Genomic DNA, 24,977 nt, shown 5'->3' with positions numbered 1-24,977 from the left:
GGGGTTTAATGAAAGAATTGCATAAATTGTTTAGGGATCCCCTGTAGTTTGTGGTTAACACGTGAAAGAGCCCCAGTTTGAAACTGGGAGGAGGCATACATCTCTGGGAGGGCATCAGTAAAAATCTGGCGAATCAAACATGCAGATCCATCTGCTGTGGTAACCTCTTGCAATTAAGGGAGCAGCTGTGAAAAGCTATTAACTGTTTAGGAATTACAGCCCCAACTTTCAGGGATCAAAAGGAGTTCAGATCATTTTAAATAGAGTGGCAGTTTTAATACTTGGATGAAAAACTGTTGTGTGCTTCCTCCCTTGAGAAGCTCTTCCTTCAGTGTTGTCTTCAGTAACTGAAAAGCTGCTCTGTTGGGTTGAGATCAGGTGACTGAATCTGAGCACAGACCTGCTCCACTGGCAGCCATACATGTTCCTCCCATAAGATTGTGTCCCTCATGTTTTACATGTGGCGTGCTTGATATACCTGATTGTAGCTTTGGCATGCTGTGGAAATAATAACTGCACAGAGGAGCCTTTAATTCAGTGGTGCTACACAGAGCATCGCAGCTAAAACGAGAGCTGTCTGTTTGCAGACCAACTGTTTGTTTAGTTTGGAGAAATCTTATAATTGTATGAATCTGACAGCAGCTGTCGACTGTCTCTACAAGTGATGTTTGCAGCATGCAGAGCTGAGTTTCAGCTGCTAATCATGATTTATTATTTATTTATTATCAATACAAAAAATATGCTGTGTCATAGATTAAACTGGGAGTATTTAAAGTAATTAGTTAACTGGTTTTCCCCGTCCAGTATGTGTGTATGTGAAGGACAACGTGAGAGCATTTTAGGGACAAAGGTCAAAAAGTTGAGCGTCCGTGTTTAATGTGAAACAGATATTGTGTGTTTGTAACAATCTTCTGATTCAACTCATTACTAGTTACTGTGTGATGTGGCTGTTTGCCTGTCATGTCATTACAGTGTTTGCCTGAGGAGTTGCCTGTTAGTTTTATTGCCGGCAAAATATAGAGATGGAGAAATCAAGCTGTACACTCACTCACCGACAGTCCCTATAAATAATTATCAGTATAAGCTGGAAAGAGAGCAGTCATCTGTCACCTTTGCAGATGGTGCGTAGGCTGTATCTAAACCACCATGACATCACCTGGTAGTTTGTCAAGTCCTCTTTTGAGGTCCTAACTTCTGCGTTTTAGCCATCATATTCATGGCTCAGTCACAGCGAAGTAAAGCTTCCCTGCATTTATTATCTAGTTTATTTTTAAAAGGAAGCATAACTAACAAAATGAGCATCATTTTATAACATCAGTGAGCTCACAGTAGAGGCATTGCTGGAAATCAGTGACATGTCGGATTTTCACATACACTTTGTGCAGTGAGAGGATTTACTCCCTGCTGCCTGTTAGGAGCACACTGCTCTTACTTCAGTGATGTTAGTAAATTAGAAATGAGGTTCAGGAAGACTGTTTTTCTTTCCCTATATTTGTACCTCTGCCTCTTTAGTTGTATGTACATGAATGCTGGAGGGGCCTGCAGAAATGTTAGCGGGCCTCTAGCAGCTGCTGAACCACAGTGGAACCGACTGGGTCGGATCATTTGTTGTTAAAACGTATCATTTCTACCTTCGTATGGGTGACAGTTAGGGCTGCCACAAACGATTATTTTGATAGTCGACCAGTCACCGATTAATTTTGCGATTAGTCGACTAATCAGATCATCATCCATTGGAAGTAAAACGTACAGCTTATTGCACCAGCAGCATCTGCTCTTATATAACTATTATTAGCTTACAGCTTTAAGTGTTTAAGGTCTGTGCTAACTAAAAATAAAGACAAGATGGTAGTTTATTAAATTTTAATGAAATTTGCAGATTGTTTCGGTGAAGTTTAATAAACTCCTTGCTATCTAAAATATAACAGGACACCTATATTCTCCAGCATCTCACACTTCTGATAATCAGCTGTCTGCTTGACATTTATTCAGCTGTGTAAAAACGTTAATCTCAGCCAAACCGATTTACTCAGGAACAAATAAAATACTGAAAAAAAAAGCCAAACAATAACATTTTTAAGTTATCTAAGTGCCTTATATATCATGTTTAACCTGAGTAGCGAACGAGGGCGGTGGGTTTGAAGCCAGGAGTCCGGTGTTCTCACGGCTCTAGTGAGCCTTGCCCTGGCTAGCTATCAAGCTAGTGGGTAACAGACGTCTCCGAAAACGTCGGAGCGCTTTTGAAAATATGCGGTGTCTTGATAAACTGAGCAGATATTTGAGGTTTACACAGCTACATTCTCGCCTGAAAACATATTAAACGTTTATTTTGTGACCCAGAAAGAATAATAAGAGTAATATTAAAACTAACTAGCTGCTGCCATTGTTGGAAACTGAGCTGGGCTGCGCTATGAATTCTGGGACACAGCTTCTTCGTCTTCTTCTTCAGGGTTTAACGGCAGCTGGCATCCTTGTACATGCAATGCTGCCATCTTCTGTTTCAGTCCGTTATTACACTCTTAAATCCTACTACTTATTCCTGCGTCTTTTGTGATCTTACAAAGCTTCAAACGACGCGTCGACTATTAAATCAGTCGTTGACGATTGTGATAGTCGACTAATCGTGGCAGCCCTAGTTGACAGCACTGATGTGTCGGAGTGGACACAGCCGACTTTCTGTAAACAGGAGCTGAAACTGAGCTTTGATTTTTACATTCACATATGAAACTCTGCTGTACAGTTCACTAGACGCCAGCTTACAAAGGTCCTCTTTGGTGTGGAAACCTTTTAAATGTTTAAACAAACAGGGCAGCTGTTCATTTTAACTTGCGTTTAATAGTGAAAGTTAATTCCCCCCCCCCCGTACTGCTCACCGTCTTTTATCAGGATTAGTCTTTTTTAGTATAGATGACAAACGAGGAAATGAACAGGTTTTGTAAAATAACACAACAGACTCACTGCGAGCTGGGTGAACTCACAGCATTGAGTTCACTCTGCTCATAAACTTCGTCAAAGGCCCATAAACTCGTAGGTTGTAATAAATAACAGGCATTTTTTCTGTTTCACTGTCACTGCGATGATACCAACATCAGATAAGTCACTGTTTGTTCCTATTTAGGCACATGTATTGAGATTTCACCTGTGGTCTTTGTGGATCACATCAACAGCAGTTCTTTGTCTTTATTAATCAAACGATTTCTTGAGACACCTAAAAGGGCTGTATCGAAGCAATCTTGCTGTCTTGTCTCATTTTTTTTTTTTTTTAAATGTATTTTTGTGGGGGTTTTTTCTTGTTCCTTGGAAGCTTCAGCCTCACTCCTGTGGCTGTTTCCAGGGTAACCACATCCCCCTTCGAAATTTACCATGTCTGACATTGGATACTGTCCGTCTCCATGGCAACAAAGGCCCAGTTAAATATAAGATTTTGTGTCAAGTAAAGAGAAGTAAAGATGCAAATTTGAATTTCCTTGTGAATTTCTGCTCGTTTCAAAGCTTGAAGGCAGTGAGAGTGGCCTGTAGGCTTTACGCTCCGTGTTCGGTGGCTGATAAAGGTTTTTTTAAAGACTTTGTCAGGAAGATCTTAAACCAGGCGAGATGTTGGTTGCCTAGAGCATGTCCGTGTTTTTCTATCGATCCATGTGGATAGAAGAGGCAGGCTTCATGTCGCTCCTGTCCTGCTCCTCTAATGGCTTTAGTGCTTAATCTCTGCCCAGCTCTACCCACCTGTCACTTTCTATCACACATGACTGCCTTTTCATTATGTTCCCCATGTCTGACACATTGAGACACAGCACCTGAGGACACAGGCAGCAGGTTTTCGCTCTGCTCTCTCAGACTTCTCTGTAGGCATTCGCTGAATGACAAGTTTTGAAATGTAAGACATGTTTTTGTTTGCCACAGAGCGCACATTCACGTGCACTTTGTTGGTCAGCAGAAAGAGAACCTTCCCCGCAGTCCATCATGTATTCATTTCTAAATGATCGTTTCAGCTTGATTTTGATTACTTCAGAATTGTGCAGATCTCAGCTTTGGGTTAATTGTTACAGATGCAGCACCCTCACACGAGGTCTGCCAAGCTTTTTACAACTGTAACGATTTCCCATTAGCACTTCTAATTAGAGGATTCATTAATGTGGTGTGTGACCAATCATAGTGAATAGAGGCAAGATTGAGCAGGCGGATGAAAAGATGCTCTGTAATGACACAAGACTTTGAAATTGTGTGTTTCCATGGGACAGATGTAGACTGACAGAGGCAGGCTGTGGGTCTCTGTCAGCTGCTGTGATTCACCCTCCAGCATCAAGCTGCAGGCTCATTTATTAATGGCTAAAACAATCCCCCTGTATGCTATGCTATTGTTTTATTAGCTTAACTTATTGCTTATTGAAGTTATACAGACAGAATATCAGCGGATAATCAGATGCCCTTGATTATCTTATCATTAAGTGTAAGCAGATGTTGTAGCAGTTTGCAGATCTGGAGGATTCACGTGTGTGACGTCCACTCCTGGGTGGATGTCACAGCAAATTCCCCTCAGTCTGCAAAGCTCAGAGAAATACAAAAAAGACGGTCCTAAGTTGGCATGTTAAAGACTACAATTCACGTCAGTGCTGTTGTTTACAAGCATGAACAAGTATGGCTGGTTTGGAAGGGAAACCCTTCCCAGAACGAACAGCAGCACCTTTGGAGAAAACCCAACACCTCATACCAGCTGTCAGCACGGTGGTGGAGGGCTGATGATTTAAGCACCTGACAGACCATGAACTCCTCTCTAGAGTCAGATGTGAGGCCAGCTGTCTGGCAGCTGGAGCTCGGCCTACACTGGTTGTAAAATGCCACTACAATAAATAAAATGCACAACAATAATGCAGTAAAATATAGAAAAATAAATAAAATGTCAATAACAAAAACAACAACGACTGTTAAAACCAAAATGTTTAGGTCAACGTGTGTTTAAAGCCAGACTATAAAAATGTGTCTTTAGTAACGATTTATGATGTTTGAGCGTTTGTGCAAATCTGATATCCAGAGTCTGGGACCTGCCACAGAGAGGGTCTGTCACCATGAGACTGAAGTTTAGACCAGGGTTAGTTAAGGTTAGTTTAACCTAAAGAGAGCTGCATGTAAATAACTGCTGGGTCGCCTCCACAGTTATATGAGAGAGCGATAAAGTCACTGATTGCTCCAGCTCGCTGCTGCTACACGTGGTTATACACCCTACTGAATTATGGGAAGTACATGGCTTAGAGTCCTGAATAAACTGCCAGGATGTGTTTGAAATGAGCTTAGAGTAGATTACTAGTTTGTGCATTTTAGGTTAAAGAAAGTGAAAAAGTTACTTAGACACCACAAGGTTAAACAAACCATCAAGAGAAAAAAGCAGTTTGGACGGCATGGGAAAGTTCTGAATGTCAACACGAGAACGAGCTCGATGGAAACATTTTTTACGTTTAATGTTCTTTGCTAAAAATGTGTTTTTGGCACCAGCACAGTCCTCTCGGTGCAGTTTGATTTGTTTCCAGTCTTTCAGTTACAGCTAAGTTTCTAAAAACACACATTTTGCAGCTTCTTAGCAGTAGAGCAACTTAGAGCAGTTTCCCAGTCAGCTTGTGTCTCCCAGCTCAGAGGGATCAATGGCAGGGCCGGCTCCATAGTCCAGTTCTCCTGTCCCCGCCCCTCATGCTCCCCTCTGTCAGTTTAGCTGCACATTTAATCACTGTGCTGCTCAATATAAGAAAAGAATTTAACTGCACGTGTGTTTCACTACACGAGGAAAAAATGCTGCTCGATTTAATGAAAGAAATCTGTCGGCACAACTCTGTGAGCTTAAACTGTAAAAAGATCTGTAGATTTACAGGAACCCTTCTCAGTGCTCATTTTTCACTGTCCTGGAATTATAAAGCAGAAAGGTTTCGGTAATTCACCAAAAATACCCTGTTTTTTTTTATTTTATTTACATTCATGGATTTTACTGTGGACACGCTATTAAAAACAAACCAAAACATAAATTTCTATTGGGGGGGTGGACAACTTCTGTCATTTGTTTTTCTGTCATTGTAGTGTGAAAGACTGTGGGGACGTCCTCATCAGCAGGACGAGCAGTAAAACCTAAACTGAGAATACAGTTAGAAGACCAAAATCTGTGTCCTCCTTCACGTGTTGCAGAGATGTCCTGTGGGCCTCTTTGCCTCTTGGCCTTATGTTTAAAACCTGCAATTTATAGCATAGGCCCTAGTTGGGTTTTTATAGAAAAAAATATTATACTACTCATACATATCTATGTGATAAATACAGCACAATGAGCAATATGAGAGTATTTAAACACTAAAACACACATGGAGGTGAAGAGCAGCCTGATTTGTGCACATTTTAATATTTACAGTTGAATTGGTGATGATATTTTTTCAGATTTCTATAAATAAAAGTGGGCTGCACTGCTGCCTCGTCCCGTGACGAGAACATGCTCTGTTTGATTGGTGTTAGAGGATGATATCTCTGCTGTGGTGAGTGTAGAAGCAGGAGGGGTGAAGCACACAGAGTGTCCACGTCCTAAAAAGAGAAGGCAGCGTTTTTAAATCATTCAAAACTTATATTGACGTAAAAGAAATGAGATTCAAATTTGAATCAATGAATTACCAAGGAGAGCAGGAGAAACGGCATCCTGCTGGGAGCCGTGCCGTCTGCAGCCTCCCACTGACAGTCGAGAGTTTTCTGCTGAGCTCTGTGTCGCTGTGGATGCAGAGAGCAGCAGGACTGGACTGTCTGCACTCAGCCAGGGTACAGCTCAGGTCAGCTTCAGTCTTTCTGAGTCATAAAATCTTTTACTTGGTATTCATCTCACAGAGCCTCTTATCTAGATTTTATTTTTAACTTCACACCAAAATGAACTGATGGCGGCAGGATGTGTAACTTCTACACTCTTTTCTTATGAGAGGACAGAAGACGCTGGATCCCAGTTCAAATGTGCGTCTACTCAGACCACTATCGTTAGAAGAACCCAGCATGGCAAATCTAAATATGGCCCAGTTCAGCAGATTAATAATAATAATAATAATAATAATGGATTGGATTTATATAGCGCTTTTCAAGGCACCCAAAGCGCTTTACAATACCACTATTCATTCACTCTCACATTCATACACTGGTGGAGGCAGCTACAGTTGTAGCCACAGCTGCCCTGGGGCAGACTGACAGAAGCGAGGCTGCCATATCGCGCCATCGGCCCCTCTGGCCAACACCAGTAGGCAAGTAGGGTAAAGTGTCTTGCCCAAGGACACAATGACCAGGACAGAGAGCCCAGGGATCGAACCAGCGACCTTCTGGTTACAGATGCGATTCCCAACCCCCTGAGCCACGGTCGCCCTTCTTCCAGATTAACTGGTGTTGGCACATATCATACCCCTAAGGTGCTTCATCTGAAGACCAGCGTGATAAAACCAACCTGAGCTGGAAAAAGAAGCCGATGCTAAACATCTGCACTTTCTCTGCTGGCCGCTCGAGGCTGGTTCCAAGACGAGTCGAGCTGCATAGTACAGCATGAAAAACCATGTTTACTGATTCGCTGGTGTGTGTGCTTACTTAGTGGCCCATGAAGTTTATGGGTACAGCTCAGTTACCCAAAAATGTGTTCAAAATACAGAGCACAAAACTGGTGAGTGACATCACACAGCGAGTAAAAGATAACGGGGGAAAAAACATGCACGCTGCATGGTTTGCTGTTTCCATAAACTGCATAACATGTCGGCGGCATGTGCTCAGTCCTGCCAGTGTGGCAGTGCTGCTCTGCATTCCTCAGCAACATCCCTCACAGCATACGGCTGCCACATGTTCCTTCAGCCGTCCTTGTCTGGAGTAGTTCCTCTTTGCGGACCTCAAATCTGATCCAGCAGACCACAGTGTAACAGATGAAATGGGATGCAGCAGCCTGTGTCCTGCCTCTGTGGGACCTAAATGTGATTACTGTAATAACCACCTGCGCTGTTGGATGTTTAATGGGATTATGTGAGTTTGTCTCATTAAAGCAGATTAAAACACAGGGGACTGACTCTTACATGTGTGTCGGTCTATTAAGCGGTCATATCCACTTACTGGTCATTAAGCAGCGAGAGTTTGGTGTTTCCACTTCATCAGTTTCCGCGCTCGTCTCCGCTGGTGTCCGTTATGTGCTAACGATTAAATCGAGCTAGGCAGCCTGCCGGCGTTTGTCCAGTGTTACACCAAGACTGCGTTTCTGCCGTCATTGTTGCTCATCTTTTCCTCATCGCCTCTCCTTGTCCTACAGTTGTCCGTTCCTGGCGCAGCAGTTGACTCCAGTCATCCCGGTCATAGGAGGTGTGCTGTTTCTGTTTGTGCTGGGGACGCTCCTGAGAACAAGCTTCAGTGACCCCGGAGTGCTGCCCAGGGCCAGCCCAGACGAGGCCGCCGACCTGGAGAGGCAGATAGGTAAACCCCCAAAACACCGGGATCAAAACCTGTTACTGAACTGAAGTTTGCATTTTTGTGCTACAATAAAGGGAGACCTATATTGATCACATCACACTGTTTAGTTATTATTTGATTAGATTATAGGTACATGAGCACGTGGCTCATGAGCATTCTGTGTGTGTAGTGTTTGTTTTCGGGAATCCAGCTCCGACTGACTGTAACAGCACTTTACATCCAGGATGAGATGAGTTCTTGGCGCTACTTTAACCAAATGGGCTTTGATGTAACGCTTACTCATAAATTATCTTTTGATAAGTTCCAAATCTAATTTGTCATATGAAAGATAAGACTGTTGATGCATTAGGAGATACTTGATATGAGGTAAGTGAATTACTGGCAGCAGAGCACAAGCATGAGTCAAAAAACAGCCAAGATTATTTTGAGATGTGGACCTGTTAATGAAATTTGTTGCTGTGTCACTGAGTGTTTTTTTTTCCTGCTGTTTGATTCTATTTTGTCACCAAAGCAAACTGCAAAATCAGCTGATATGCGGGAAAAAAACCCCGCGTGCGTAATGTCGTATCGGTGCACAGATACTGAGGCGATGCATGTACGAGTGCATTACTACAAGCTAGTGCTAGGAGGCTGCTGGCAATGTTGAGAAACGTGGACAGCAGTTAAAAATGAAGGCCCACTTCGCTGTGAGCACGCCTAAAAGTGCTGCTTCTCCCATCTGAGAGACTTGGTGGCAGTAGCAAACGTTTGATTACACATCAAAGGTGATGGCAAGCTCTGAAGTCACTGAAATTAATTCTTTTTATTTAAATTAGAGCTGCTGAAGTTGTGCTTTGTAGCTTGATCCAAGCAAAATGTAAAGGGAGGCAACTGACCTGATCAGAAGTGAATTAGACAAAGATTGATGGAAGTCACTAAACTTGTCCAACGATGGTGGGAGTGTAGTCTGCTTCCTGAGGCTTCATTCAGAGAAGGAAAGGAAACAATCAAGGGTCCTCCAGACTGGAATTTGCACTGGAAACTGTATCCATTTTAGTCACTGACTCACTGATCTGTAAATGTGTCCAGCTGCTCTGTAGCTAAATGGATTACCACCACTTAACTGATGGTTTAACTTTGCAAAGCCTATTTTTAAAGCCTTCTTTAAGTTCTGCCGTTTTTCTTTTCTTTTTTTGTTTTGTATTTGGAATGCAAAGCTCCCGTTTCCCAGCCATGGGTCTTTTTCCGTGCTTCAGGCCACTAGGGCCTCATTAAACAAACTCTGGACCGGCTTAATTAATCTCATTAGGAGACTTAAAAGCTTTTGGAGGGAAGGTACAGTACAGAGAGCTCGGAGCGGCGGGGCTGAGAAAGAGTTGTGCAGAAGTATGTTATGTTGGTATTCCAGAGGATAAACAAATGAAAGGCCGAAAATATGAAAAATGTTGACCCAAATACCTCTTTACCCCCTCTACCCCCACCCAACTGGCTTTTGTGCTGTGCATTTCCAAGCAGGCGGTCTCCAAACTGGAACCTCTTACTCACAGACTGATGATTGATGTCTGGCTGATTCTTTGTGCACAGGTTGTGAAATGATTAGAGGCATGAAGCAGCATACGATAATTTTTTTTTGTTTTGGTATTCATTCCCATCATATTTAACTCTTCTTTGTAACCTGTAGATGCAGGATTTGCATGAATTAGGATAGGTTCAAACAATATTACAGTCAAATCTCTACGCGGGTCCCAAGTGAAAAAACGACAGACATGAGAATCATTAGCCGAAATGTCTTTCGGTCATTCACTAAGGTAACCTATGGGTGTATATTAAGATTGCTGTGCCACGAGAGTGTTCACCTTAATTTTTACGTTCCAGGATTGTAGTCTATATTCCATCTGCATGACAGTAGATTAATAGGCTGCCTAATTATTGGTACCATTGTAGATCTTATTATGTGCAATTTGAAAGAACCTCACCTGTAATGGCATGAGGGTCTCACACACATGCACATGCTTCATACGTGGTAAAAACTTTGTTCAAATGTGTTTTCCATAGAGCTGTCTCTTCTCACGCCTCCTGTTACTTTTTCCATTCAAACACTATCATCTCCTCCTCCTGGGTGCATGCTCTCACAGTTCTTTTTTTGGTTCTGGCGATGGCGTGGAAGCTTGATATGCAAGACATTAGCAGCCACATGTGTTAGCTCTTAACTTGATCATCCCTTTCAAGTCCCAGCAACAACTAGCCCAGCATGTGCCCGTCTCTTTCAGGCACTCTCATCTTCACAGCTGGGATTTAAAAGAGAGATTTAAAAAACAAAAAAACAAAACCATTTTTGTCTAGTTTTCAGGTGTCAGTGAATTTCCACAGCCATGCTTTTGTCGTGCGCTCCTTCTTCAGTTCCTCCTCTCTTACTTGCAACACGACTCACTCCTGGCAGCTATATCTTCTGATTCAGACGGCTCTCATCTCTCTTCTTTTTTTTAATTTTATTTCAAACCTAATATGTGCTTATGTAACTGTGCAGATATTCATAATAGCGAAGCAGCTTTGTGAGCAGGGGGAACTTCACATGCGCTGCCATAATGTAATGTCTCTGCTCCGCTCCAGGCCTGTTTCCCATGTGCTCAGGTGCTGCTTTGGTTTCTTTTTTTTCCTATAGCATTACTACAGCCAACTCTACATCCACCCTTATTTCTTTTTTTAACCATTTACTACATTTATGTTCAGTATCCACAGTACTACGCTGCTTTAGGATACATGAAATCAAACCTCTGCAAACGGCGCTGACTCAGTTTTATGAATGAGCAGAAATTGAGATGTTTTTGGAAATGGACACCTGTGTTTGTATATTGACCGAGTCGTGTGTGTGTGTGTGTGTGTGTGTGTGTGTGAGAGAGAGAGAGAATCCCAGGTAAAACAAGGTGATGGTGTTGAGCACTAAAGTAACCAAAGCTAAAACGAATTGTGTTAACGGAAATATAAATCAGAACTAGATATTTCAGGAAATTTTGAATGCATTGCATGTTTTGTGTTCTGAGTGCATATAGCGCCATAAATCCCTTACCTCATACATAAATAATGATGTTTTCAGGTTAAAGTACTGCAAGGGTCAAAAATGACACCGCTCTTATTGATCGGTTGGCTCAACACCAGAGGGGCAGATGTGTGTACGGTACGAGGCCTCTCAGCATCCCTGCATTCACGATGCTGATGCTCGACCTGTGATGCCATCGTCGTGAGCGGATATTCAGAGTGGTCGGCCTGGAGTTTTGCCTAAATTCCTGAATCAAATATGCGGCATGTTTGGACAAGCAGACATTTGAGAGTTATGAGACATAATGCAGTTTTTGTGATCCACATTCTCACTGTCCTGTCACTCTGCTTAGTGCAGTTAATCATTGGAGGAGGACGTCTGAGGTCAGGAAAGGCAGCACAGCTTGTTGTTTATCTCAACTTGAACTTGAGACAAGAGCTGATTTCTCTTCAGTTTGCTACATTTGACGTGTGTGCATGTCTGCCTGCCTGCCCAATATGTCAGGACTAGACGGGCTGGCATCAGTTCAGCTATCACATGCCAAATCCGAAAGACTCTGAAGCATTAATCAGAGGGAAGGATGGTCAGAGCTGCCGGTTTCCTTTTTCCCACTTAATGTGGTCCAGGCCAGTTGGTGAATGTCAGGACAGCCTCGCTGTTTTTCCAAAGCTACCAGCCAGACTCAAGGCCAGCAGAGGAAATAGATTTTGGAAGGCTTAAAGCGTGGACTGCTGGAGGAAGGATGGGGACATCAGTAGGGGATACAGCCACATTTAGTCTTTTCATCGCTGGGTGTTTGAAGGTAGAACCACATGAAATACATGATTTATTTTCCTTATCGCTGTACATATATCTCTCTGTGTATGGTCCTGTGATGTTCCTCGTGTCTGATTGACTAATTGATTATACAGGAGAAGAAAAAAGTTTGAAAGCACTCAGAAAACCGAATTGTGCTCAGTTTAATGGATGAAGTTATAAATGTTCCACTAAAGGCGGGATCCCTCAAGGATCCATTCTAGGTCCTTTTGTTCTTGATTAGGGATGGGTATCGTATAGGTTTATCCGATACCGGTGCCAAACCGGTACTTTTGAAACGGTGCCGGTGCTTAAACGGTGCTCAAACCGGTGCTTAAAGAATGGAGAACATAAAATTGATCCAAAAACCTCTCATGTTCAGCTGTTTTTTGTGAAAAGATAACAATGTTAGCCTTTTCTGCAGCTATGGGGCATATATGGTATCACTCTTGGCTGGAAGCAGTGCTTAAACAATGGAAAAAACACAAACTTTGTCCAAAAACCTCTCATGTTTAGCTGTTTTCCACTTTTTCTTTGGTCATTTTAGCCTTTTTGGCCAGGGTGAAGGGAGCATCTGCCATCAAACAAGAAGACAGCCGCATGTAACTATGATGATGTCTGCTAGTTCACCTTACATGCATTAATGTAATAACGTGGTTAGCCTACTCAATGTAAATTACACACGAACAACATTAAGCTACTCACGCAGAGAAGAACGGCTGCTACTGCTGCCATCATCATCAGTCATCATTTCTGCTACACTGGCAGGGCTAGGGGCCAGGACTCTCCTCTTCGTGTTTTTGGGGGATGTTGCTAACTCCGGGTCCGATAACAGGCACCACACCCGCAGTAGATGCGCTCGGTGTGAGGTCTCGCAGCAAGCTATCAAATACGGCGCATTTCTCGGCTTTAAAAAAAAACAAAACGCTATGCGTCGCCAGGTGTTTCATCGGATTTGAGGTGTTGCCTCCTTTGACAGTATCACAGTATCAGCTTAAAGCACTTGTTGCAGGCTGCTGAGTTTGCATCTTTTGCAGTGAAGTACAGCCAGACTTTGTAATCTGTAGCTCTGCTCTAAACAGGGCTGGGCGATATGGCCTAAAATCAATATCACGATAAATTGAGCAGTTAACCTCGATAACGATAAATGGACGATAACCACCCCAAGTGCCAAAAAAAAACAAACGTTTTTTTTTCTTTTTCTTTTGATGGGGCTGTGGCAGGCAGCATAGTTCCTCCAGTTATTTTGATAATATTATTCCCCCTAGACCTATTCATTGCAATTATATTATTACCACTTTAAAGGACTGTAAAATGTCACTGAAAATAAATGAAGACAATAGTAGTAAGTACTTTTAGTGGTTAAGATTTATTAACTGAACTGAACTTGTGTTACCTTGACTTGACGCAACAGTCTTTTTGCAGAGTTTACATTTAACAATTTTTTGATCAATATCATCCTTGTTGAATCCAAAATGTTGCCAAACGATTGATGATGCATTTTTTTTGTTAACAACCATGTCCTCTTTTTTTTTTTTTTTTTTTATTATGTTGCTCTTTGTTGTTTGCTTTCTCTTCTGTTTTTTTTTTCTCCATACAGGTGACCCAGGTGTTTTTTTTTCTTTTTTCTTTCTTCTCTTTCTTCCCCCCCCCTTCTCACTGTCTCTTCTCCCCTTTGGTTTTCTTTCTCTCCCTCTCTTTCTTTCATTCTTTCTCCCTGTCCTATCCCCCAGTCATGTCTGTCCCGTTTGTAGCAACTGAAAATAAAATAAATTCATAATTATAATAAAGGTCAATCAAATGGACCAATATGGCAAGGCCATGATGATCCACTTGGTAAAATAAATCCGCTTGGCATCTTTCTTGGCCTTAAGACAACAGTTCTGATGGCTAAAGATCCAAACGGGACACAAAAAAACAAAACAACCATCTCCTCTTCCTCCTCCACCAGCTCTACCTCCGTCGCTGCTGCTTCAACATTTAAATCGTCCTCCATTTGTTCACCCGTGTCTCGTCTTGTTACAGGTAGTAGAGTCATGTGACTCCACCCCGTTAAGTCTGTAATGTAGCACAGCGTCTTAAAGGGACATGAATACCGAATTTACCGACATGGGCAAAATGACGTCGATGAGAGTCATAAATTTCGGTAACGATAAATTTTTGATATATCGCCCAGCCCTAGCTCTAAAAGAACGTACGTACCTGGGCCCGCCTACTATCCTGTTATCCTACGGAAACGTAAAATGATTGGCTAGAATCTAAAGTGTATCACAGCTCAGGAAAAAAAAAAAAAAGCACCGAAATGTGCGCTGCTTTTTGGTCTGGTTACTACCGTTTATGTCAGAACCGATACCGGTACCCATCCCTATTCTTGATACACATTTCACAGCTCGTTTTATCCTTCAGTAGTCAGTGTCGCTGTTATGCAGATGACAGTTTTATCCGCCCGCGATCCTTCATAGGGAAATATCCAACACTTATCATTTCAAATTGGTTCACTCGATTTTAGTCAAAGCTGAGGTGCCTCCTGTTTCTCCACTGTGCTGTGTTGTTTCTATTTTTACACTTTATGTTCTTAGGTTGAAGCTTTATGCTTTGAGGTTGACGGCTCACACCCTGTAGTAGTCCACTACGACTGTTTGTAATAGCACAACAGGCCTAAAGTGTTCTGCAGTTATTAAACACATTTCCTGTAATCTTATCACCAAACCCACATTATACTCTGCTCTCAAGTCTCTTCTGACTTGCACCCTGTTTTTAATTACTTTGTGTTTATTCTTTGCCTGCGCCTTTGGCAAAACCTTGATTTAGATGGCAAGCTCAAACACACACCCCATTACCAGAGAGAGACTAACTCGAGCCGTTCTCTATGAAGAGAGCCAGCTTAATCACATTAGATACAGCTTCCTTTGCCTGCAGTGATAAGACACTGCAAACATGCTCGTCGGATTTTTAACACCTCTTAGGTCTGCTGAGAGCATTTCATGTATTTTGGCTGGTAGCAAATTTTGAGACTGCACCACAAATAAGAGCTTTTATCCCTGAAATGATTTTTATGATCACGAGCTGCTTCTTGAGCATCATAAGATGTCTGACACGGCTCGTCTCTTCCCTTCTGGCGTATTTGGCCCTTCAATCCTGGCCATTGCACCGTTAAATGCCACTAAAAGCTGGAACTGATTTGAATTTGTTTGGTCATAGATGGTGAAGTCCACAGAGCAGTGTCGATGCTGACCCAGTCTTGACCGCTAACTCGCCAAATGTAAAAAGTGGGGATAAATGAGCCAGAATACACCAGAGGCTTTAGGAAGAGATCAGAGATGCTCTCGCAGTGACCTGCTGTATTGGGAGCTAGTTTAATTCATCCCGAAGCCTGGTTGGCTCTTTGAATTTCAAAATACCCCACGTCTGCCTGCAGTATTGCTGACACATCTGCCCCGTCTCAAGGATGAATGAATAATACCTTGTTTTAAATTACGGTCTTCTCATCATTCACGCTCAGACTTAAGCCGCCGCACGCTTCACCTCCCTCTGCTCATTGGTGGCGAGCGCCCTCGATCACATTTGTGTTTGACTTCATTGTTATTGGCCTCATAAGTAATAAGGTTTGCAGCTAGTGGAAAGAGGCTCTGTTACAAAGCTTCACTTCAGCATCTGTGAATTACTTTTACATGGATCTCCTGATAAAGGAGGGACGTCATCAAAGAAAGAAAAGCTCAACAGGGTTCATCATCACACCGAGACACAGAGAAACTGTTCGGAGGCATGGGAAGGTGTGCAGACGGCTAATTGGGAAGAAACAGAACTGACCAAAGGTGTGAGCCACAGGTGCTGCCTGTGTTTAAATGTCGTCTGAAGTGACGGTTTCTACATGTGGCATCTGCGTGCAAAGACCCAGGGCAGTGTTATGTAACAAACACACAGGTTCATCCAAACCCTTGACAGTTTGTGTCATGATCAAGTGTGCTGTGGAGTCGTTTCACTGGGGCTGATGTAAAACCGCCATCTTCTCTAGTCTTTGTCTCCTCTGTGTCGAGGCTGCTGATGGCTCGTTCGCAGATCTACAGTGACGTGGACGTGAGGAGAAAGAGATGAGTCGATGACAGAGCTGCAGGGGACTCTAACAAAGGAGTGCACACAAATAGAGCCGTCACTGTAGAGCTGTTTCACTGAAGCTCACAGGAGAAAAGAGAAATAACAGACAGTGACAAACAAACTTGGCGTGGAGCCGTTACACTGGCCTGGATTGACCCTGTCCCCTTAGATACACGGTGCAGGCCGGACCACGTGCCTAAGAATGACTTTAGCACTAGTCTTTGCCTGGTCTTTCCCGGTGGTCTCGTTGTTCTCCGGTCAGGAGTCCTCGGTGAAGCAGCAGCAGTCTCCTTCCTAGTTGTCATATCTCACACAGGCAGAGGTCACATCTCTGCAGAATCGAGTCTTCATGGTCTTTCTTAGTTTACCTCGGAGACACAGTACATAGTCTAGAAGACTAACAGTCTTAGACCCACACAAGTATGCTCTCCACGGGTCTGTGTAGGTGGTCTCTGTTCCTCCCAGATTAGCTAAGATATCATAGGTGTGACTGTGAAAGGCTGCATGCACGTCAACCTCTCATTCTGGCAAACAGTTTGGATTGTTCTAGACAGAGCTTTGACGAAAGAATCCACTCTGAAAAGTTGTTAAAGAACATGGAACATGGAGTTCAGTCCCCTGAACAGAGACCACAGCAGTTGTATTACACACACACATACAGGGAGTGCAGAATTATTAGGCAAGTTGTATTTTTGAGGAATAATTTTATTATTGAACAACAACCATGTTCTCAATGAACCCAAAAAACTCATTAATATCAAAGCTGAATGTTTTTGGAAGTAGTTTTTAGTTGTTTTTTTTTTAGTTTTAGCTATTTTAGGGGGATATCTGTGTGTGCAGGTGACTATTACTGTGCAGAATTATTAGGCAACTTCCTTTCCTTTGGCAAAAAGGAAAGGAAGTTGCCTAATGCACACCTGATGCACACCTGATATAGGGTGTTGATGTCATTAGACCACCCCCCTTCTCATTACAGAGATGCACATCACCTAATATGCTTAATTGGTAGTAGGCTTTCGAGCCTATACAGCTTGGAGTAAGACAACATGCATGAAGAGGATGATGTGGGCAAAATACTCATTTGCCTAATAATTCTGCACTCCCTGTATGAAGCCTGAGTAAAAGCAGATTGGTGTGGCAAACAAAAATAAGCAGATGTTCCAGGAAAGGAGCTGGATGTTAGGTTTGAAATGCACTCGACAAACTTTGTGTCATTTTGTCAGTCCTGAACTGACGCTTTGCTGCTTTGGATGAAGGTGGAAAGTGTAATTACTAAATTATTATGTGTGAGGCTGTTTTTAAAGGAGTTCCATTTTGAAAAATATCCACTCGGTTTTAACTGTCTGACATGACAGTTTGACTTGATGTGCAGAAGGTGAACTTCACAAAGTCCAGAGTAGCTGCACTGAAGAGTCTTTTTATAACTGACTGAAGTACAGAGACTGTGTGAAAATAAATCATCAAAGCTTCATAAAAGCAAAAATGTCAAACTTGGATATTACATACACAAAAAATCTTAACCGTTACTATTATCATTATTTAGCTTGATGAAGTCAAACCAGGATCACCACAGCGTGCTTGAATGTTCCAGAACTGCTTTTTGGTTAAATGGAAACAAAGCGCTGGTCCTGCCTCGGTGTGCGCGGTGACCACAACAATGGCAGCGGCCATCATACCAGCAGCTGTTTCATAATAAAATCAAGTGTTAGGCTGTAGTTAGACCAAATATTTAACACCAGCTGATACTGATCCTTTAGAAACTGATCACAGACTCTGTTCTGCACTGGATTGTTGTTTTTAACTCGTTTGCTATAAAACTCATAGCAAACAGATGCAAATGTTTTTAAAAAGAGCTTTGTGTTTTAATACTGCTGAGACAAGCCTGTTTTTGCTATTTGAACGGGTTATATCATTGTTTTATTTGCACCTTTGTATTTCTTAGTTCTGTGCTGCACCTGGTTTTAGTTTTAAATTTTGGCTTTCAGTTAAAGAGGTGTGTGTGTGTGTGTGTGTGTGTGTGTGTGTGTGTGTGTGTGTGTGTGTGTGTGTGTGTTGTACCGGAGTTGTTTTCCAGCAGACCTTGTGCAGATTCCTCTTGCGTGTACACAACACGATGGCGATTAGATTCTCTTTATACCTCAGCAGGCAGCACCAAGCCCAGTTTGGCTGACATTGAATCCTCATTTAACTTTGAGTGTGAGGGTGTAAGTGGGCACACACTGTGTACGTGTGCATGCTTGTGTGTTGTGTTACATCACTTTCCAGTCTGCCTTATTATCTCGCTTCAAGCTCTTGGACCCGGCCTATCTCTCTGAGGGATCTCCCACTAGACACTGATGTAAGGCTAAGCTTCGGCTGCCCCGTCGGCCGAGTGTAAGAACGGCTTTGTTCAGCAGAAAAGCTGCTTTGAGTGTAGCGTGCACTGAATGTTGATGGGCTGCTTAAGGTGTGCATGCTGTCGATTTGCAGTAATAGTGGCGATTAAGGCCGGGCGGTGAGTAGATTGGCATCTGTGTGAAAACATGAAGAAGGATAAAACTTTATTTTATGGCACTTTTCAAAACTGTCACAGTAGCTGACAGTACTTTACAGAGCACAGGAAATCACATCAGGAAACCTGAGCAAGAAAATTATTAAAGAAAAAACTGTAACACTTGGAGTATTTCTTAGTGCCTGATGTTCCAGGTTCAGGGGTCAGAATAGATTTTGCCGGGGGTGTCGACTGCTGAGCTAGGTGCTGTGCCAGGTAGAGCAGAGCGATATGGCCAAAAATATTTATCACGATACATTTTTGAAAATTTGCGATAACAATATAATTGACACAAGACAAAATACTTTACTCCACAACTTTATCAGTGCAATAAACCTCTTTCAATATATTTTCACTTCAACAAGCAGCTGTATTATGTGCATTAAAGTAATATACAAATGTAACAGTGCAAATGCAAATTCCTTGCTGACAGTTTAACCAAAAGACATTTCCAGTGGAAACTGGCCGACATATCCTCAGCATAACAATGTATAATATCCACAACACTTAAAAAGAGCTTATACACACACAATACGGTAATATTACGGTATGTTGAAGCACAGCACGTATCGCTCCGCCTACGATAGCCGTAATGCTCCGACAATCCATCAAGCGGTGCGGCTTCGTAACTTAGCAAAGTCGGACTAAAACATTTTGACAGATTTTCGAGCGCCGTGTACATAAAACCATTTCGAGGTCAGTAAACACAACCAGAATTCATACATAAGGCACACGGGATTATAAGGGGCACTGTCGACTTTACAGAAAATCAAAGGATTGATTTTTAAGTGTGCCGTATTTTCTGAAAAGCACGGTAATAACGACGGCCCGCTAGCATGCTCTACCAAAAATAGTGCTTTGTTGTGTATCTGACGGACGAAAGCTAAACCAGTTCCACACCACTGAAGCTGCAGCATTTTTACAAACCAGTTCTGGTTCATCAGTTTCATTCAACGATCCGGTTTCGCCCTTGTCATTCTCCGTCGCCGCCATGCTTTTCCGCCATGTGTGTATGAAAACAAAGGCACTGCACATACGCGTTTTACCCATATTCTATCGTAGTGATGGGATTTCTGGCTCTTTTTAGAGAACCGGCTTTTTCGGCTCCGAACCGGCTCTTCAGGTTGTTTTGTTGCTCTAATTAATTTATTATTAACAATAATATACAATTATGCACAAAAGGAATTACTAATGTTAAAAAAAGTGGTTTTATTTATATATGTTTATATAAAAATATATGTGGTGGCCCCTAGAGACAAAGCACGTACAAACTCCAAAACACATTTCTAGTGTTAACTGAACTTCAAAACAGAGCTACCTACATCACTTAAATTACACAGTTGAAAGCATGTGTGTATTGTTTGTGTATTTATACACAAGCACTCATATATATTCAAATAATTTTTTAAAAAAAAGTTCATTTACCGGTTACTACCACACACCAAATCCGGTCGTTGGTACTTGCTGGCTTGTGTAGCCACTAGGTAACAAAAGCTCAACACTGCGCCCAGCATCCTGGAGCACTTCTGTTGTGTTTTTATGTGTTTTGGAGTTTTTGCGTGTTTTGGAGTTTTTGCGTGCTGCTTTGTCTGTAGGGGCCACTGTAAATATACTTTTATTTATGCACTCCACATAAAATGAAATAAATAAATCGTATAATGCAAAAACCAACTAGTCACAGTTCAACTTTTAACTATTTAAATTTTCAGCTTTTTCCTTTTAAAACAAATTAAAAATGAAATAACACAAAACGCTGCAAACCACAACACAATTAAATATAAATTATAATATGAAAACAAAAAGAACATGCATATTCTCTGTCATATGGACCTGCATGAATAAACTTTCTGAATCCTTTATCATCTGCAACTGAAAATAGTTGTGGATGATTACTATACCTTTCTAATGTGACGATGTTGTCTCTGGCTCTCTTTCTTTCTCCCTCCCTCCCGCTCTGTTCCTGTGCTACTGCGAGTGTAACTACCGCCCCTCCCCCCTCTGTTCAGCCCAAAGCACAAGGCTCGCGTGCGGAGTGAAGCGGGAAAAAAGTGCGAGAGAGAGAGAGAGAACCCCACGGCTTGCGATAAGGAGCCGGCTCTAAGAGCCATTTCGTTCGCGACCGACACATCACTATTCTATCGTGATTAGGGATGGTATCGTTTAGGTTTTATCCGATACCGGTGCCAAATCGGTACTTTTGAAACAGTGCCGGTGCTCAAACGGTGCTCAAACCGGTGCTTAAAGAATGGAGAACACAAAATTGGTCCAAAAACCTCTCATATTCAGCTTGTTTTTTGTAAAAAGATAACAATGTTAGCCTTTTCTGCAGCTATGGGGCATATATGGTATCACTCTTGGCTGGAAGCAGTGCTTAAACAATGGAAAAAACACAAACTTTGTCCAAAAACCTCTTATGTTTAGCTGTTTCCCTCTTTTTCTTTGGTCATTTTAGCCTTTTTGGCCAGGGTGAAGGGAGTATCTGCCATCAAACAAGAAGACAGCCGCATGTAGCTATGATGATGTTTGCTAGTTCACCTTACATGCATTAATGTAATAACGTGGTTAGCCTATTCAACGTAAATTACACACGAACAACATTAAGCTACTCACGCAGAGAAGAACGGCTGCTGCTGCCATCAAATACGGCGCATTTCTCGGCTTTTAAAAAAAAAAAACCCGCTATGCGTCGCCAGGTGTTTCATCGGATTCGAGGTGTTACTTCCTTTGACAGTATCACAGTATCAGCTTAAAGCACTTGTTGCAGGCTGCTGAGTTTGCATATTTTGCTGTGGAGTACAGCCAGACTTTTGACCGCTTCGCCTTGGGCATTTTTAATCTGTAGCTCTGCATAAAAGAACGTACGTACCTGGCCCCGCCTACTATCCTCGGAAACGTAAAATGATTGGCTAGAAGTGTATCACAGCTCAGGAAAAAGAAGCACCGAAATGTGCGCTGCTTTTCGGTCTGGTTACTACCATTTATGTCAGAACCGGTGCCATCATGGCACCGGACACCAGTACCCATCCCTAATCGTGATATCTCATTTTCTTATCGTTGCCCAACATTATACCGGTGTTACTGTGAACAGTATGATATGGCCCAGCTCTAGCGGTAGGTGTGTGGTGGCAGCTAACATACTCTCCAACCTGGCTCTATGGTGAAGAGCAGGCGACTGACAATGTGAGCCACGCTAGCGCCCGATGACCAAGGTGTTAGCTTGCTCGAGTGGACCGTCAAGCTAGCTCTCAGGTTAGCAGTCAGGAGAGACGGGGTTTCTAAGAAGGAAGGAGGGTGGCCCCTCTGTGACACAAGCGTCACGACTGCCAGCCGATCCTGGTTGGAGCAATGATGTAGAAACTTCAGAGGATGACGCTGAGAGAGTGCTCCCCGTAGTGAGACACCGAAGTGAATGTTTGAAAGAGAACTCACAATATTCAGATTTAAAAATGTGTGCTTGACTTTCTGATTCTGCCTCTCTGCTGCTAAAAATTACTGTATGACGTGACACGAGTCTGTCAGTATGTGCCTTTCTCTTCTTTCCAGCGTTACAGAGATCAGAGAATGTGCTTGACAAAGATTTTACTCTGATGCTTCAGAAACACCCTCCGCTTATCATCGTTCTTTATTTGGCTTGATAGGAGCTAATTTAAATATAGATTTTACTGTGCAAAGAATACCTAAACGATGCAGCATTAACGCCGTGGAAGGTGAACAGAGCTCTGAGTTGTTCTCACCCTCATTTGTTTGAGTCGGCAGAGAAACGGGACGAGTGTGAGTATGAGACTGGGATGGCGCTCTGTAGGCAGCGACCACAATGAGACAAATTCAATAGAAGAGAACTTTGTGGCTGCATTTCCTCTGCTTGCCTTTAGAAATGTCAAACACCCACATAAGCCTGTCAGCCCGTACCCCCTGCGCGCGCACACACACACACACACACCACTCTGTTGGCAATGCTACAGGCTTCTGTGTAAATGATCACAAAATTATCTTCCCACTCACACAATCTCCTGCTCTCAGCATGTGTAAGAGTGCTCAAAGCAAGCAGAGCAATAATGGGATCCAGTCTATACCTTTTCACGACCGCCATCGCGCTCATCTTTACCGTTTAGCCTGTCATCTCCGCTGTCTTCCGCCACCAGAAGCCATTCAGAGCAGCTTGGCAGCGGTTTTCTTTTTTCTTTTCATAATGGAATCTGAGCATTGTTGTATTAATTCCACTTAGTAGTGCCTGACCTGGGTGCAGTTTTACAGTCAGGTTCGTTAGTATTTGAACAGCGACACACGGTGTGTAGTTTTGCCTCTGTTAACCACACAGGATCAAGACGTGATTATAGTGCAGACTTTCAGCTTTGATTCAGCAAGTGTTGCTTTAACTGTTTAGGAATTACAACCATTTCCATCTATAGTTACTCATATTCAGGCACTCAAAAGCAAACTGGATCATTTTAAATGTAAAGACCAGGATTATCAATGGATTTATCAGTTCAGTAGTGGACAGGATCACCTTTCATAACATGCATCATGCACTAGATTTTCTGTCTAATATTGAGTTAAATTTTGGCACTTCAGTAGTAATCCTGTGACAAGTATTCTCCTTGTTTTTAATGTATTTGAATCTGGTGTCACCCTACCAGTGCAGTAGTGATAACACGCCCACAGCAATAACGCCACGTGCACGCTGCAGCGTATGTGGGAGCTTTGACATCAGGTGTCTTTTCTCTTTGATCTTTATGTCTCTCTCCTTTATTTTCCCCAAGATGTGGCTAATGGCGGTACCGGCTACAGGCCCCCTCCCAGGACTAAGGAGGTGGTCATCAACGGCCAGACAGTCAAACTGAAGTATTGCTTCACCTGCAAGATCTTCAGACCACCGCGTGCCTCCCATTGCAGCCTCTGTGACAACTGTGTGGGTGAGTGGCAGTTATGCTGTTTGCAGATTAGGAATTTGGGATTTGGAGTGTCGAGACCAAGCCTGGGGCATCTATTCGCTCTCTATCCACTTCCTGGGTTATATGTATTTTAATTAAAGGTCAGTGAGGTCAGAAACAAGCTTTTATTCATCCAAGAATCAGGAAAGTCTTATGTTAAAGCAGCCAAAACATAAAATCCAGGCATGGTCAATAAACAAATTCAGGATCACAAAATAAGCTCAAATAGAAAAATCAAATCGGGCTTCATTGGGTGAGGGCCTCCAGCTCGCACTGGAACGGTTCGCAGCAGAGTGTGAAGCAGCGGGAATGAGGATCAGCACCTCCAAATCTGAGGCCATGGTTCTCAGCCGGAAAAGGGTGGAGTGCCCACTCCGGGTCGGGGATGAGTTCTTGCCCCAAGTGGAGGAGTTCAAGTATCTCGGGGTCTTGTTCGCGAGTGATGGGAGAAGGGAGCCGGAGATCGACAGACGGATTGGGGCTGCAGCTGCAGTAATGCGGACGCTGCACCGGTCCGTCGTGGTGAAGAGGGAGCTGAGTGTAAAAGTGAAGCTCTCAATTTACCGGTCGATCTACGTCCCTACCCTCACCTATGGCCACGAGCTGTGGGTAGTGACCGAAAGAACGAGATCACGGATACAAGCGGCAGAAATGAGCTTCCTCCGAAGGGTGGCTGGCCTCTCCCTTAGAGATAGGGTGAGAAGTTCGGCCATCCGGGAGGGGCTCAGAGTAGAGCAGCTGCTGCTCCACATTGAAAGGAGCCAGCTGAGGTGGTTTAGGGCATCTGACGAGGATGCCTCCTGGGCGCCTCCTGGGTGAGGTGTTCCAGGCATGTCCCACCGGGAGGAGGCCCCGGGGCAGACCCAGGACACGCTGGAGAGATTATATCTCTCGGCTGGCCTGGGAACGCCTTGGTATTCCCCCGGATAAGCTGGAGGAGGTGGCTGGGGAGAGGGAGGTCTGGGCCTCTTTGCTTAGGCTGCTGCCCCCGCGACCCGGCCTCGGATAAAGCGGATGAAGATGGATGGATGGAGAAAAATCAAATCTAAATACGTTTCAGTGAGAAGCTTAATAAGTAGGATCTATTGAAATAAAAATATTAAAACATAATAGCAGAACAGATCAGCAACATAGGCTGTATAAAAAGATGGAGAGAGCCAATAAGACCGGC

General features: G+C 43.0%; 1 protein-coding gene across 4 annotated transcripts in view; it reads left to right on the top strand.

Annotated features, from left to right (window-relative positions):
• The window catches only part of LOC308390133 (palmitoyltransferase ZDHHC14-like), a 56,955-nt gene that overhangs the window by 11,737 nt on the left and 20,241 nt on the right, over positions 1-24,977 (top strand). For all 4 annotated transcript variants that reach the window (XM_080871828.1, XM_080871831.1, XM_080871829.1 and 1 more), the window contains exons 3-4: positions 8,282-8,442; positions 23,636-23,788. In XM_080871828.1, coding sequence (XP_080727954.1) covers positions 8,282-8,442; positions 23,636-23,788 — 314 coding nt within the window. The remainder of the gene's footprint in view (positions 1-8,281; positions 8,443-23,635; positions 23,789-24,977) is intronic.

Source organism: Rhamphochromis sp. 'chilingali', assembly GCF_963969265.1.
Source record: "Rhamphochromis sp. 'chilingali' genome assembly, chromosome: 21".
Lineage (NCBI taxonomy): Eukaryota > Metazoa > Chordata > Actinopteri > Cichliformes > Cichlidae > Rhamphochromis > Rhamphochromis sp. 'chilingali'.
Note: the sequence above shows the minus strand (reverse complement) of the source record. Positions and strands in the feature narration are given on the sequence as shown.